This window comes from Rattus rattus, chromosome 1 (assembly GCF_011064425.1).
Source record: "Rattus rattus isolate New Zealand chromosome 1, Rrattus_CSIRO_v1, whole genome shotgun sequence".
In the NCBI taxonomy this organism is placed as follows: Eukaryota; Metazoa; Chordata; class Mammalia; order Rodentia; family Muridae; genus Rattus; species Rattus rattus.
This window is the reverse complement of record NC_046154.1, coordinates 208046619-208063303: the sequence shown is the minus strand read 5'-3', so window position 1 is coordinate 208063303 and position 16685 is coordinate 208046619. Positions and strand designations below refer to the sequence as shown.

The following is a 16685-nucleotide window of genomic DNA, read 5'->3' as shown; positions in this document are numbered from 1 at the left end:
CCTGAGTTTGATTCCCAGCACCCGTATCAGGTGGCTCACAACCACCTGTAACACCATATCACAGCAGAAATAATACCTTTGGCTTCTGTGACGCAGACACACCTGTAATTACAAATAACAGTATGTTTTGGGGAGGAGGGGGAATGGTAGGAGGAGGAGGGTTGGGAGGAGGAGGAATGGGAGGAGGGATGAGAGGCAGGAGGAATGGGAGGAGGGATGAGAGGCAGAGGAATGGGAAGAGGAATGAGAGAGGAGAAATGAGAAGAGGAGGAATGGGAGGAGGAATGGGAGGAGGAGGAATGGGGAGGAAGAGGAATGGGAGGAGGAGGGATGGGAGGAGGAGGAATGGGAGGAGGAGGATGGGAGGAGGAGGGGATGGGAGGAGGAGGAATGGGAGGAGGAGGAATGGGGGAGGAGGGAGGAGGAGGAATGGGGAGGAATGGGAGGAGGAGGGGAGGAGGAGGAATGGGAGGAGGAGGAATGGGAGGAAGAGGAATGGGAGGAATGAGGGGAAGGGAGGGAGGAGGAGGAATGGGAATGGAGGAAGAGGAATGGGAGGAGGAGGAATAGGGAGGAGGAGGAATGGGGAGGAAGAGGAATGGGAGGAGGAGGAATGGGGAGGAAGAGGGATGGGGAGGAGGAGGAATGGGGAGGAAGAGGAGGGAGGAGGAGAATGGGGAGGAAATGGGAGGAATGGGGGGGAAGGAATGGGAGGAGAATGGGGGAGGAAGAGGAAGGAATGGGAGGAGGGGAGGAGGGATGAGAGGCAGGGAATGGGAAAGAAGAGGAGGAATGGGAGGAGGAGGAATGGGGAGGAAGAGGAATGGGAGGAGGAGGAATGGGGAGGAAGAGGAATGGGAGGAGGAGGGATGGGAGGAGGAGGAATGGGAGGAAGAGGAATGGGAGGGAGGGAGGAATGGGAGGAGGAGGAATGGGAGGAATGGGAGGAAGAGAATGGGAGGAGGAGGAATAGGAGGAGGAGGAATGGGGAGGAAGAGGAATGGGAGGAGGAGGGATGGGAGGAAAAGGAATGGGGAGGAAGAGGAATGGGAGGAGGGAATGGGGAGGAAGAATGGGAGGAGGAGGAATGGGGAGGAATGGGAGGAGGAATGGGGAAGAGAATGGGAGGAGGGAGGGAATGGGAGAATGGGGGGAGGAGGTGGAGGCTGGAGGAGGAGGCTGGAGAGATTAGCATTACGAGCACTTGTTGCTCTCACTGAGGACCCGAGTGCACATCCGTCTGTCACTTCGGTTGCAGAGGATCTGATGTCTTCTTGCCTCCACAGGTATTTGGTTCATGCAGTGAACATTCATGCAGGTAAGACACCCACACACATGAAGTAAAATAAGCAAATCTTTTTGTGAAAAAGAACAAACCAAGGGAGACCCTGGGTTGTGGAGGCGGAGTCTCTGAGAACTCTGGGAGTTTCTCTCTGACTCACTTGTCATTCTTTAATTTAAAAGCCTCTACCCTGGACTCCTGTCCTCCCTTTAACAGTCTTCCCTACTCCTGCACCTAACTGTCTGTTTAAAGCCCAAGTGGCTTCTGCTTTGAGCTCTTTGATGCTACAGCCCTAGGCAGTGCTCTACTTGGCCCCTGCCTTTTTTCCCTGAGAGGCTGAGAGGAGTCTGAGGACAGCAGGACTACACTGGGGTAGGCAGGACTGACAAAGGCTGCTTGTGAACGGAAGAAGAGTTCCTCAGTTTTATTTATTTACTTGTTGGTGTCGGAATTCATCTGACATGACTAAGCCAACCCAGAGAAAATGGGCACTGGCAGCTTCCCCATCCCCAGGCAACCATGGGGCATGAGACACAGAGAATATTTTGTGCTCCTCAAAGAGGAGAGGACAGAAAGGGGGTGGGCATGATGGCTGAACACACCTGAAGAGGACAGGGTGACCAAGAGATGAGTCTAGATGACCCTTCCCAGGCACCCTGGCTCATCAGTCAATCTATTAAATCCATGAGTATTGCTGTGACCAATTCTGCTGGGGAACCTGAGGAAGTGTCAAAGGTTCCAGTAAAAGATGAAGATGACGTCAGCTGGGGTCCTGAGGTCACAGAGGAGCCCAAGAGCACAAAGATCTCATGCCTTTGGAGCCTCAGAACAGAGAGCCAGGTCGATAGGGGGACAGGGAGGTCCCTCCATCAATGGCTCAGTGCTGACACTGAGAAGTGAGAAGAAAAGTGGAAACTGTGGTTTGGCTCCCTAAATGCAGTGCTAATTACAGCCATTTCTGCAAACTGCTTTCCATTAGTGCTTAATTGCTCGCCATGTGGTATGTAACAATTTTGCATTGCATAAACTACATGTCAGACTTAAGGGAGTTCTCTTTCCTTCCTTGCAGCCAGTCTTCCCAGGCCTTGCATATAGTTACAACATGCAGAGAAGGGGGGGAGGAGGGGGGGGAGGAGGAGGAGGGGGAGGAGGAGGAGGTGGAGGAGGAGGAGGGGGAGGAAGGGCATGCACTCACTATATTATATGGTTAATTCCCGAAAGAGTGGGGTACCTCTTGCTGGCTTAAATATCAGTGTGTTGTCTAGTTCTGGAAGGCAGGCCAGAGAAGAACACTCTAAGTTCTAATCCTTTATATCTGTTTGTCATTTTTTTTTACTTAGGAGAACAATAAAATGTCTATCACCAAAGCAGCCACATCCCTGCATAGCTCTAGAGTGGAGTGTGCCCAGTGATTCACTGCTGAGGTAAAAAACTGATTCTCAGCTCATGCTTTGGGAAGAAGATAAAAGAGAGAAACAGTTCCTTAGGGCCCAGCTAATAAAGCCAGGGTGGAAATGCTTTCAACAAGCAGTAGAGGAGAAAGGGACTGCTTCTCGGAGACAGCATCCTTTCCAACCTTTCACACATTGCCTGGTGACCTACTATGTGCCAGGCCTAGGCACTGTGATGGGTGAGGGGGGAATACCACAAAATACAAGAGCCGTTTCCAGCTCCGAGGAGGTGGCAAGCAGGCTGGGAGAGGGACTACGGGTGAATCAGACACTCCTAGCTAAAGCACAAGCAAATGGACACATCAGCGAAACGGTCTTACTTCTGCACGTCTTCTGATCCGGGCCGAGAATGTAGCCTTGCTTGCACTTGCAGGTGTACGAGCCAGGCGTGTTGATGCAGAAGTGGGCACAGTTGTGTTCCAAGACGCTGCACATGTGGACCGCTGCAAAGGAAGACAAGAGAGTGAGCAGTGGCGCCTTCCCTTGGCTTCAGTCTGTCCAGCCTGGGAGGAAGAGGGTTGAGCCCACAGAGAAACCATCTGAAGTCCCTTTCAGCAGGGAGGTTCACTGTCTAAAGTTGACAGATAAATAAAGGACCACATAAGGTGAAAGAGGAATGGTGTCAGGGTGAACTATATGGAATTGCTGATTCTGTGTGATTTTTGACCTACAAATCCACATATTTCAGGTTCAGCCTAACACCACTTGACAGGCAGAGAAGATCAGAGAAGTTTCTGATTTCAGAATGCCTTTAGCAAGCTGGAGCTCTGAGTAGGCGGAAGTGGAGTTGGGGAGAGCGACTGGTTAAACGAAGGCGTTAGAAGCCAACACCCCCCACAATCATACATCTTAAGAATGCTGTACTTTCGAATCTGCATAAAGTTTACAAAAATTTGGAACAGCACTGTATCCGAATGCTTTATACTGCCATGCTCTTTGTGTCGCGATTTTAAATACCGTTGCCTTAGTTTCTGAAAGCACCACAGCTTCGGATGCGAAGGTTCTTACGTAAGTCTGTCTGGAGCTCGTGTGGTTCTTATTTTTCAACATCTCAATTTATGACTTTAATCAGGCTCGTACAACTTGAGCATACTTAAAATTAACAGGCATCTGTGTTAACAGAACACATTATGTAAGTGTTCTCATAGACAAAAGATGTCCATATGAGAAAATAGTTTTCTGACGCTTATACAATAAAGGAGAAATTTTAAAGCAATCCCGTGTTTAGCCAGTAGGTAGGGAAATTCAGCTACCGATGGGCTACTCTTGCATATACACCTTTCTACATTTAAGTAAGGAATGCTGTAGCCAATTGTAAACACAAGTCACTTGGGAATAGCTAAGAAAATGCCCCCACCAGTTTGGCCTGTGGAGTATTTTCTTATTGCTGACTGACATGAGGGCCCATCTCTGTGGGCCGTGCTACTCCCTGGCTGGTGGTCCTAAGCGGTATAAGAAAGCAGGCTGTGCCAGGTGTGGTGGCGCCCACCTTTAATCCCAGCACTCAGGCGGCAGAGGCAGGTAGATCTCTGCAAGTTTGAGGCCAGCCTGGTCTACATAGTGAGTTCCATGACAGCCGGGGCTACAAAGTGAGATCCTGTTTTGAAATAACAACAAGGAAGGATGGAAGGACAGAAAGAAAGACAGGAGGGAGGAAAGGAGAGAGAGAGGGAGGGAGGCAAAAGGAAAGAAAAAGAAGGAAGGAGGGAGGGAGGGAGGGAGGGAGGGAAGGAAGGGAAGGAAGGAAGGAAGGGAAGGAGGGAGGGAGGGAGGGAGGGAAGGAAGGAAGGAAGGAAGGAAGGAAGGAAGGAAGGAAGGAAGGAAGGAAGGAGCCATGAGGAACAAGCCAGTAAGCAGCGCAGCTTCATGACCTCTGCTTCCTCCCTGCCTCTAGGTTCCAGCTTTGACCCTCTCAGCGATGATTCTTGACCTGAAAGTTGTAAGCTGCAAGCTGCTTTTGGTCATGGTGTTTTTACCACAGCAATAGAAACTCAAAGACAGCAATGCATGAGCTAGGGGGACGAAACTTTTATTTTATAACAGTTTTATTTTATAACAGCACAACTTAGAACACATTGTTCTGATAAAAACTGTGTTTTAGCTCCCATTAGGATACAATAATCACATAAATTGTAGGTTTAATCCAACCATTTTTACTGCAGGCTGAAATAGTGACCTTTTTGTGACCCTGAGAAATCTTAATATCTTTGTATTAAACAAAGCTAAACACTGCCCCGACCCCATCGGGGCCTTGTGAGAGTTAACTGGACTAACCTGATAAAGTGGCCAGAACGGTGATCAAGAGCTGGGAAGGCACAACACCTGTTAACCATTTCATAGCAAAGGAAAAGTATCGTGATGTTTGATTTTTCTTTTTAATTTTATTCTCTGTGTTTTGCCTGCATGCATGTTTGTGTATCACATGCATGCCTGGTGCCCAAGGAGGCCAGAAGAGGGCGTCCAATCCTCTAGAACTGGAGTTATAGATGATTGGGTACTACCACAGAGTGCTGGGGATTGAACCAATCCTCTGGACGAGCGACCAGTGCTCTAACTACTGAGCCATCTCTCCATCACAGTATCATTTATTTTACATTTGGAGACATCATCTACTCCTATACCCTACCATCGATCTGTCTGTCTGTCTGTCCATTCTATCTGTACTGACTCAAACACTGTATTTTACAGCATCCAAAATGTGCTCTAATTTCAAAGATATTAAAATGACCCTCATTACTGACAGGTTCCACATCTGTGGATGCGCCTGGTCATTTAAATGCCCTTGTAACCCCAGACCAGTAAGAACAGCGCCTTCCCAGGCTTTACTGAGCTGCTGAGAGGTAACAATACTTTACCTCCTGGTTTTGATGCCCTTGGGTGGGTTGAACAAGGTAGCATTGCTTCCTTTAATCTTCTATTTCATATGATAGCAAATTGCTGTTTTCATAGTCCAGGCAGCACTGTGTTTTCTACATTTTTGTGGGGTTTGTAGGTAATTTTCCTGTTTGAAATGACCCACTAAGTTCAAGAAAAGCTACGATAAAGCCCTTTTAGGAAAATGAATATGTTCAAATATATTCCAACCTGGAATGATTTAGGGTCTTTGATGGCCACAAGCTCAAGGTTAGAGAGTCAATAATACATATTAAACTTGCTGTCTCTGAATAGATTATATATTGACCAGCTACAAAAATGTCAGCTGACCAGAGGCTCACTGCAACTGATCCTGCCTGTGTTTTATATAAAAAAAAATGATTCCATATCCTGTAATTCAGTGTTTACAGTGACTTCATAGAGCAAAATCGCACTGAACTATGAAAAACAATTCTATTTTGGATTTAATCTCACAAGTGAGCGGTAACTTAATTAACCTTTCGATTGAATTAAATTAGCTGGCTCTGACTGAAGTCTATTGATGGCTTCATCCATTGGTCCAAAGGCCATTTCTCAGCCTGCTCAGACATTTACCTGTTGGTCAGCATGGGGATGGTTTCTAGTCTTCCACCCTTACCCAGATGTAATGAGCATGCTCAAATGCTTTTTCCAGAAGGTGTACAGTTATTTCTCCAAGATTAGCTCCAGTGTAATTGGCCACCAGACCCAAGTCAAGTTGCCTTTACGTCACTTTCAACCAAAAGGATCTCAGTCATGTTTTACAAGGCAGAATAAAAGCTGTGTATCTGTGGGGTGCGATGGCTGAATGCTGAGTGCCTCTGCACACGTCTGGGTCTCATGCCCGCTCACCTTTGCTGTGCTGAGAAGGTAGCATTCTGCCTCCACCACTGAGCTGACGAACTGCGTGAAATTAGCCCCGTTCCTCAGAAAGCAGAGCTCCACCAGGTTTGAGCTCCACCCAAGTTTTTTACTTAGAACAAACAATAATCCACTTTAAATCAGTATTGGGACTGGATTTTAAAATTTATTAAATTTATTATTTAATTTTGTAGGGTTTAGAAATGGAGTTATTATTGTTGTTATAATTAGTTAATTAATTTTTACTTATTCACTTTATGTCCCTCTCATTGCCCCCCTCCTGGTTGAATTTTTTTTTTTAGACAAAGTCTCATTTAACCCAGTCTGTTGGCCTAAGGGAAGAGTGTGTGTGTGTGTGTGTGTGTGTGTGTGTGTGTGTATGCAAGCACACTTGCACATGCGTGCACGCACAACAGTGCTCATGCCTTTAATCCCTACATTTAGAAGGTTGAGGCAGGCAGATCTGTGACTTACAAGCCAGATCTATGTAATGAGGTCCTATCTCAAAGGAAGGAAGGAAGGAAGGAAGGAAGGAAGGAAGGAAGGAAGGAAGGAAGGAAGGAAGGAAGGAAGGAAAGGAAGGAGGGGGAAGGAAGGAAGGAAGGAAGGAAGGAAGGAAGGAAGGAAGGAAGGAAGGAAAGGAAGACAGAAGAGAGGTGGGGAGGAAAGGGAAGAAGTATAAGTAGCTAATTTTTCTGAGTAGGGTTTTCTGTTTTGATTTGTAAGAGTTTTGCTCTGTTGCCTAGACTGGCCTAGAATTCATCATCCTCCTGCCTCATCCTCCCACATGCTGGGTTATAGGTATGTACCATCACTCCCAGTTTGCTTGAGAAATCTATTTTTATAAAGTGTGTGAATAATCAGACTGCATTCTGCTCTGTGTGGCTGACTGAGGGTCTCGCTGGGAACAATCACTGAATACATAAGCCAGCATCCATGTAGATCTGCCTCCTTGCTTCACGATAGAGCCTTAAAGGGGTGAAATCAGTGTAGGCTTGCCCAGATGCAGGATGTGCCTTCAGAACACTCTTAGGGCCTTAAGCTGTGCCTGAGTGGGAAGGGGCTGTTAGGGTAGGAATAGCTTTGCTCTGAGCTCCAAAACGCCACCTAGGCTGACATGATGGGGTTAAGTAAATGCAGCCCTAGCCAAGCTGCACTGAGTCACCAGATTTCAGAAGACAGACTTTTAACCTTAAGACCCGCAGTTTTCAACCTGTAGAGAAAGTGTTTTCTACTCCTGGGCAACAAAAATGGATGCCAGGATGTGTGGGGTTTGGTCAGCTTGCACACAGGACCTTGATTCACAGGACTATGGTCTCGACATCTTTGGTGGGCTCCAGGAGTTATGACCTCATGATTTCCCCATGCTGTGGCTGTCCTGGGAGGCCACTAACCACAGGCATAAGACTGCTATTGTGCTCAGGTTCATGGTCATACAGCAAGCCAGAGCCAAATCCAGTATTCTGTCTTACTCAGGGCAGTCTGGATCCAGCACATAACCAACATCACTGCATGACAGTGGCTCCTTCCCTGCATACGTCTAGACACAGCCTGCTGCTCCCATAGGCCCGCCTCACTTTCAGGGGCCAGTGGCTCTCCCTCCATTATCCTGTCCTTCCATACACACAGTGGCTGCCCTCCCCATGCTGGCCCTTCATCATCACTTTCAAACTGTGAGTCACTGCCCCTTAGTGGGGGACTGAAGCCAGCTAAAGGACCAGGACTTGCATGTAGATAGATAATTAGATAGATAGATAGATAGATAGATAGATAGATAGATAGATGATAGGTAGGTAGGTAGATAGATAGATGATAGGTAGGTAGGTAGGTAGGTAGGTAGGTAGATGGATAGATAGATAGATAGATAGATAGATAGATAGATAGATAGATAGATAGATAGATGATAGGTAGGTAGGTAGATAGATAGATAGATAGATAGATAGATAGATAGATAATAGGTAGATAGGTAGGTAGATAGATGAGGTAGGTAGGTAGGTAGATAGATAGATAGATAGATAGATAGATAGATAGATAGATAGATGGATGATAGATGGATGGATGATAGGTAGGTAGGTAGGTAGATAGATAGATAGATAGATGATGGTAGGTAGATAGATAGATAGATAGATAGATAGATAGATAGATAGATGATGATAGGGTGGGTAGGTAGATGGATTAGGTAGGGTAGGTAGGGTGGGTGGATAGATGGATTAGGGTAGGTAGGTAGGTAGGTGGGTGGGTAGGTGGGTGGGTAGGTAGATAGATGGATGGATAGATAGATAGATAGATAGATAGATAGATGGATGGATGAGGTAGGTAGGTAGATGGATAGATAGATTTTCAAATAAAACAGACTTTAAATACCATTCTGTGCTTGGAGCATGGAGATCACCCTGCCCAGAGAACTGCTATTCCCCTTCCCATCTGAGTAGCACGATGTGGCTTAGCTGTAGCCTCAGAGCCCAAACGCCTGGCTGCCCTCATTCCTTCACCCAGAGCTGACTGACGCTGGGCAAGGCAATTATTAAGTCTTTACATCTTGATTGCTTCCTGGGTTTTAAGAGTACTTGTTTCTCATGTTTGGTGTGTGAATAAAATGATTTTACATATGCTAAGAGCCCCACACACTCAGGCACACATAGGCACGCCTTTGAGATAGGTTTCTCTCTTGTAGCTCAGGTTGGCCAGGGACTTCCTATATAGCCTAGGCTAACTTTCTAGATCCTCCTACTTCAGCCTATTTAAAAACATTATTTATCCTTTTATTTTGCCTCTGTGTATGAGTTGTTCTCTCTCTCTCTCTCTCTCTCTCTCTCTCTCTCTCTCTCTCTCACACACACACACACACACACACACAGGCACATGCCAATGTGTCCTTTAGAGGTCAGGGTAGCATTTCAGGAGTGGATCCTCATTGCCCAGCTCTTCACTGCCATGCTGTGTGTACCCCAGGCTATCTGGCGTGGGAGCTCCTTGCCTCATCTCACCACTGCCTCCACCTTTTCTCTGTGAGTGTGAGTTGTGGGGATGTATCTCAGGGTGTCAGGCCTCCACATCAACGTCTTTACCCTCTGAGCCATCTCCTTGGTCCCTCAATCTTGACTGTGTAGATTACAGGAGTGTGCTATCATTCCTAGACGCGCGGATATATTGATAATAGCAACTGCTAGTGATTAATCTCATTGATTCATTTTAAAGGCTTTCCTGGAGCTCCCAGGCAGACCCAGGTACTCTTTGGGATGAGGTCCTAGTCCACACAGCTATCCTGGGGCTACGAAGGACACACTAAGTCCACCACCCATTTTTCTATAAGGAGAGCATCTTCCCAACAATCCTGGCGCTCATGCTTGGAGATGAAGCACGTAGGCTCTGAATCTCAGGAGCTGGTATTTAAATTGCTTACTCTTCCCTAAGCCTCAGTTTCCACTCTCGTACTCGGCGCCCCAAGATTACCTGCCTGGTAATATAGTTTCAGTATTAAATAGAACAATGCACAGAATGGACCTAACATGAAACATGACCGGCTATGGGCATCAGGTGCATTCAATGTTTCAGGAGCCAATGAGACTTCTAGAAGCTGGAGATGTCATCTGCAGTTCAGAAGATGCTCATGGCTGTGTCTGCCTGTCAGACTGCAGATCAGAAGGAAAGCCAGCTGCCTCACGTGTGCATCCCGAGAAGATCTGGCCGTGGTAATTCATGTACACTGAATGGACCCGCAGCTTATAACACCAGCCTGTAAATGCCCACCTTACAGATGGGGTAAGGGAGGCTCAAGGAGCCCTCTGAGCTTACCCCGTCAGAGCCAGCCACACAGCCAGTCTCTCACCCAGCACTGAGCAGCCAGTTCTGTCCTAGACCTACACATAGGTCACTTCCCAGGTTTACCCTCATCAGATGGATAGCACTAGCAGAGCCATTTTCCATGTGGAGGCTGCCTTTAGCAAATGGCTCACCGTAAGACAGGGGGTTATGATTCAGTGCCTGTGAAGGAGAATAGAAGCTTTGGAATCAGCGAAGTTTGCTAACCTTTAAGGTCAGGGCTGGAGAGATGACTCCAAGTTAAAAACACTGGCTGCTCTTCCAAAGGACCAGGGTTCACCCACATGACAGCTCACAACTGTCTGTAATCTCAATCCTGGGGGATTGACACCCACACACAGACACACCAGGCAGTAGTACCACGTAGCCTGCCTCCTTGGTTTCCATGAGCATCAAATGCATGGGGGAAAGTGCTTAATGAACATTAGTTACTGTGGTAGTCAGCGTGTGGTTGATAAAGAGGCTCTGGGGCCTCCTCAACCTTTCAGGAGAGCTGATGAAGCTGCTCGACGGAGCCTGGCAATGCAGGGCCTGGAGCTCAGCTGCATTTCACAGAGTGGATGAGCGGAGTCCCAGGGGATTCATTTCTCAGGCCGCACAAAGGAGTGAGATGATACCAGTGTTTTCTCAAAGCTTCCAGATTAGACAAAGATGATGGGGGAGGGGCAATATCCAAATGGCCTTTTAAATTCGCTGCCTGTCTAAAGCGCACAGAGAAAGAAGGTCGTCTGAGTCCAAGTCCACTTTCAGTCACATGGGGGTCGTTCATGTTGCATGGCTCTTCTGCCTTATCATATTATCTTTCCATTTGCTGAAGAATGCAGAGTGCTTATAAAAGGCACTCCTCCATTAAAACCAGCCAATACACACGAAGAAGCTGTCAAGAGGTTTACAGAACCGATTTCTTTTTTTTTTTAAATATTTCCAGGAAAGGGGGAACATAAATCCTGCTGAAGCCATTTAAAGTCATAAACCTTTAAAAATGTTTGCAGTGTGTTCTCCTGATTGGAGTTTTCCAGTTGACTTAGGCCACAGTGCACCACAATAACGCAGCCTCTCTGTGGCGCCAGGGAAATGGCACCTCTGAATGGTTTCCAACTGACATTGCTCAGAAAAAGGTTATTTTTCTTTCACGGCATTGATTTCTTAAGTAAATCATTTGACTCTGGAGTCAAGAGAAAATGGAATGTTTGCTTAAGTTTAAGGTTTGCAAGGTTTGCAAGGTTTTGTTTTTTTTAATGATACAAAAGTACACCCTGGGGTTGGGGATGTAGCCCAGTCAGGAGAGTGTCTGTCCAGCATGATGAGGTTCTAGACTTCATCCTCATCGTGTGGAATCCTGCCATGTGGAAGGTAGAAGCAACAGCATAATAATAACAACAACAATAATAAAATTCAAGGTCATTCCCCACTACAGAGAACGTTTGGAAATAAACTGGATTATTGAGACTTTGTGTCAAAAGAATTAAAAAAAAAATGAAGCTGGTCAGTGGTGGCCCACACCTTTGATCCCAGCGATTGGGAGGCAGAGGCAGGCAGATCTCTGTGAGTTCTAGGCCAGCCTGGTCTACAGAGTGAGTTCCAGGACAGCCAGAGCTACACAGAGAAGTCCTGTCTTGACAAAAAAAAATTAAATGTTTTTTTTTTTTTATTTTGAGAGGCTCCACCCAGCAGCTGACTCAGACAGATCCAGATACCCACAGCCAAACAGCGGATGAAGCTTGGGTAATCTTAGGGAAGAACAGGAGGAAGGATTTTGGCCTCTAAAGGGATAAGAACTCCACAGTAAGATCGACAGAGCCAACTCACCTGGTCCCTTGGAGCTCTGAGACTGAACCACCAACCAAAGATCATACACAGGCTGGACCTAGGCCTCCCGCACAGACGTAGGAAATGTGTAGCTTGGTCTTCATGTGGGTCTCAAACTGGAGCCAGGGTCATTCCAAAAGCTGTTGCCTGTCTATGGGATATGTTCTTCTAGCTGGGCTGCCGTGTCTGGCCTCAGTGGGAGAGGAAGTGCCTAGCTTCACAGGAATTTGATGAACAAGGATGGGAGGGATCCCCAGCAGAGCCCTCATGTGCTCAGAGAAGGGGATGGGGGAGGGGTAGGATTTGGGGGCTGGGAACTAGGAGGGAAACAATGGGCAGGCTGTAAAGTGAATAAGTAATAAGTAATAATAATAATAATAATAATAAATTAATTTTAAAATGTTTTTAGGAGCACTTGTTTCCACCCTCTAAGCATTATATAACAAGGTTTGAAGTTTGTCATGTTCTGAGAATTGGCCTTTAAAGCCCTCTCAGTCCTTGCTATGTACTGTCTCTTTGTCAGTTAACAAGCATCCTCTGCTCACACTATCATGTAGCACAAATGCCCTGGTCTCCCCCGCACGCAGGGAAGATATTCCGGTATCCACCTCCTGCTTCTGTTCCCACTCCAACTCGAAAGTTCCGATTTTGGGAATGCCAACATGTCAGCTGAACATGTCGGAGGAAACCTATATCCTGTCCTTACCCACTCTGCTCTTTGCATTTCAATGCCCTTTGGAGCTGGCAAGTAAAGGGACCTGCCATCAAGCCTGCTGATCAGAGTCTAAATCCCCATGACCCATCTGATAGAGAGAACCAATTCCAGCAAATAGTCCTCCAACCAACTTCCATACAGAAGCTGTGATTTGCACATGTGCGTGCGCGTGCACACACACACACACACACACACACACACACACACACACACACACACACACACCCTTTTCTTTAGGAAGGTCTTTATAAACACCATGGTCTAGATTAGACTTGAATTCTTCTTTCATTACACTATTAACGATTAAGGCTACTTTTGTACTTGTGTGATTATGTTCTTAATATATATGTGTGTAATCCTCCAAAGAACGGTGCATCTCTCTTTGCCCATGGACCTAAGCACAGAATGAAGGCCTTGAAGACAATGAACCACGGAGGCACTGTACTTACTGCACAATTTGTTCTGGAACACCGAGGTCAAGGACTCAATCTGGCTGAAATTGGCCACCAGGAAGACATGGTCCTTGTGGGGCTCACTCCCGATAGCCTTTAGTGTATTCAGGTCCACTTGACCCACACCGATGGCAAAGATCAGGATGCCTGTGTTCCGGGCCTTGGAAGCCACCTCAGCTACTGAGTCCTGAGGCCTCCCATCAGTCACAATCATTATGACCCGTGGCACATTCTCCCGCAAGGGCCGGGCCCCCTCTGCTTCTGAGAAGGCAATGTTAAGGGCATATTGGATGGCCAGCCCTGTCATGGTGCCTGTGGATAGATGCCTCATCCTCTTGACAGCCCTCTCGACATCAGACTTCCTCTTAAAGGTCTTCAGGGAGAACTCGTTCTTGACTGTGCTGCCATATTGGAGCAGACCTACTCGGGTAACATCAGGACCAATATCCAAGAACTGCAGGATATCCAGAATGAACTCCTTGACCTTTGCATAGTCATGGGTGTTGACACTTCGGGAGCTGTCAATGATGAACACCAGATCTGCCCGCTTATTCTCACAGGAACTCTCTGGGGAAAAAGCAGAGGTCACAAGTATCAGAGGGAGGGGTTCTCAGATCTGCTCTTCTGTTGCTGTAATAAAATACTGGCTCGGGCCAAGTCGTGGTGGTTGATAACCTTAATACCAGCAGAGACAGGCAGATCTCTGTGAGTTCAAGGCCAGTTTGGTCTCCTGAGCTAGTTCCAGGACTTGCCAAGGCTACACGAAGAAACCCTGCTTGGAAAATCCAAACCAAAACCAAAACAAAAAACGGATCCCAAAGTAACATGGGTAAAGGGACAACTCTGGCTACCTCAAGAATGAGGAGAGTGGCAAGTGTGGTAAGTGTGGCCAGGATGTGTGACAAGGATGGCGATCGAGCATGACCAGCAGGGTGCTGGAAGGCTTCGCCCTTCTTCCCCTTCCCTCTGTCTCAATAAAAGCTGTTAGAGTGCACTCCTAAAGCTAGCTCCCAAGGTTTATCCCTTTACCTAGTCCTCCTCCTGAGTACTAAGGTCCAGCTACCAAAGTATTAAAGTCCAGCAGTCAAAAGCCTTCATTGGCTACCTAATTACCATGCTCAATTAAAATCAAATACCTCATCCTAACATGGGGGTTTCTCCTTTGTAGGGGAAAACTACATTTTCCTAAGTCTGTCATCTGTCTCTTCTCTATCCAGAAGCAGTCCTTTGTCCCTTCCCCTTCTCCCTTGCCCTCTTTCTCCCCTCTCACTCTCTTTCTCCCTCATCCTCTATCTCTGGTCTTTGTCTCTTATCCCTGCCCTCTGTTCCTCTGGGGCAAAAAAAAAAAATCTCCTTTGTCTTGAGAGCTTGGTCTTGGGGTCCTGAGCTAATACTTTCTCTTTCAATGGAGAAGAAAAGGTTTATTGGCTTATAGGTTATAGTTCAACAGCAAGAAAAGCCAAGGCAGACTGGAGAAACACGACCTACTGGCTTGCCTCTCCAGCCTTTCTCAGCTACTTTCCTTATACAGCTTGGGCTGTATTGCCCAGGGACTCCCACAGTGGGCTGGGTCCTTTTACAACACCAGCATTCAAAAATGTCTCCATAGACGTGGCCACAGACCAGTCAGATGGAGACGACTTTTCAGTTGGGTTTCTCTCTTCCCAGGTATGTGTAGATTTTTGCCAACCTGAGCAAAAACAATGATAAGAGGTAAGGATCTAATCGAATTGCCTCTTGTGGAAAACCCTGAGACCCAGGGACACCTTTCGAACCTCCAAAGTTCAGTTGTATTCTTCTCCAGGCAAGTTCTCGGGCATGTGGGTGTGTGCTAGATAATCATGATCCTAGACTGCACACAAAGTTTCCTTTTGGCCTCCAAACACCAATGCGTGCACAAGATTCACAGACATCCACGCAGTCAAAACTCACATAGAATAAAAATAAATATAACTTTTTTTCAAAGAGGGAGGGGGAGGGGGAGGAAGGAAGGGAAGGAGGGAAGGAGGAAGGAAAAGTAAGGGAGAGTGCACTGGGGGCTGAGGTCATAGAGATCATCGTGAGCTGCCTTGTGAATACCGAACATTCGGCTTGAAAGAATATGTGGAAATGTGTTCGTGAACAAAGTCCTGAGCAGGATAAATGTGGTGGAGAACTAAGGAAGGGCATCTAGAACACAGAGAACGCTAGGAACTACTGGGCGGAATTAGCTGAGAATATTCTGAAGCCAACCGTAGAAACTTTTCAAGTCAGACTCAGGAATCTGTACACAGGTCACAGACGGCATGATGTCTCAGCACCATGTTACATAACGTCTCTTGTAGGGAAGGCGCATGATTGCAATCAGCTGAAGCAGAGTTTGCAGATGTATGCAGCTCAGGGGTAGAACATGTGCCTAGCATGCATGATACCCTGAGTTAAACCCTCAGCGTAGAAAGTCCGCTGAGCTTGAATCTTACAGAGGTTCCAGAAATTCCCCTGTGTGAGGAATTTCAGAGGTGAAACTGACACCTGCTACACAGGATGGGGCTCGAGAGCCTCAGAGGGCCGAGTGGCCAGGTTCAATCCCTTTGTGAAGCTTGAGAGAATAGAAGCTTAATGTAGCTATGGTATCCAGAGGTTGGGCCCTTGCCAGGAATCAGGACTGAACGGAGCAGAGCCTCTGTTGCTGAGATCTGATGACATTTTAAGAAGAGAGACAGAGGCCAGAAGAGACACAATCTGTACGTGCACTTCTTGATCACACAATGCCTTATGCTTCCTTGAGTACCTAAAAGCAAAACGTCATTACCACGTATGGCCTTCCAGACTGACACACCCACTCTATGTATTTTATGTGTGTGCACGTGTTTGGGTTTGTGTAGGTGTGTAGGTGTGTGGAGACTGGAGGTCTAGGTCTTTCTCTCTTGCTCTCTACCTTCTGCGGCAGGTCTCTCCCTCAGCCAATCGCATAGACTGGCTGACCAGTCAACTCCAGGGATCCACCTTCCTCCCTTGCTGCCCATGGTAGGGATTTAGACATGTACAGCCCAGCTTTTTATGTGGACACTGGGAGTCCAAACAGCTTCTTATGCATTTGCAGCAAGCTTTTCCCCAATTGAGCCATCTCTCAGCCCCAGACTTTCTTAATAAAATCACCTAGCTGCACCTATTTCCTTAGCTCAGAAGAAAGCACCCCAATACACTGCCTTTAAGCAGAGTAAGCCTTCCCTCGCCTCTTCTCTACGCCCTCCCTGGACTTTGCAACTCAAGAAGGATTTGAAAGGGATTAGAAAAAAGATCCCAAGTCTTTGCCCTAAATCCCATCCACCACAGCTGCAAGAATGAGACAGAAGGCCAAAGCTGAGGCAGTGAAGCCAGTCATTAGGATGGGACACGGGAAAGGTCTGGGAAGCCATCCT

At 47.0% G+C, this 16685-nt stretch overlaps 1 protein-coding gene across 1 annotated transcript in view; it reads right to left on the bottom strand.

The window, feature by feature from the left end:
• Matn2 (matrilin 2) overlaps positions 1-16685 on the bottom strand; it is a 138143-nt gene that overhangs the window by 73649 nt on the left and 47809 nt on the right. The window contains exons 3-4 of the mRNA XM_032914335.1: positions 13282-13851; positions 3054-3176 (exon numbers count right to left, since the gene is read on the bottom strand). Coding sequence (XP_032770226.1) covers positions 3054-3176; positions 13282-13851 — 693 coding nt within the window. The remainder of the gene's footprint in view (positions 1-3053; positions 3177-13281; positions 13852-16685) is intronic.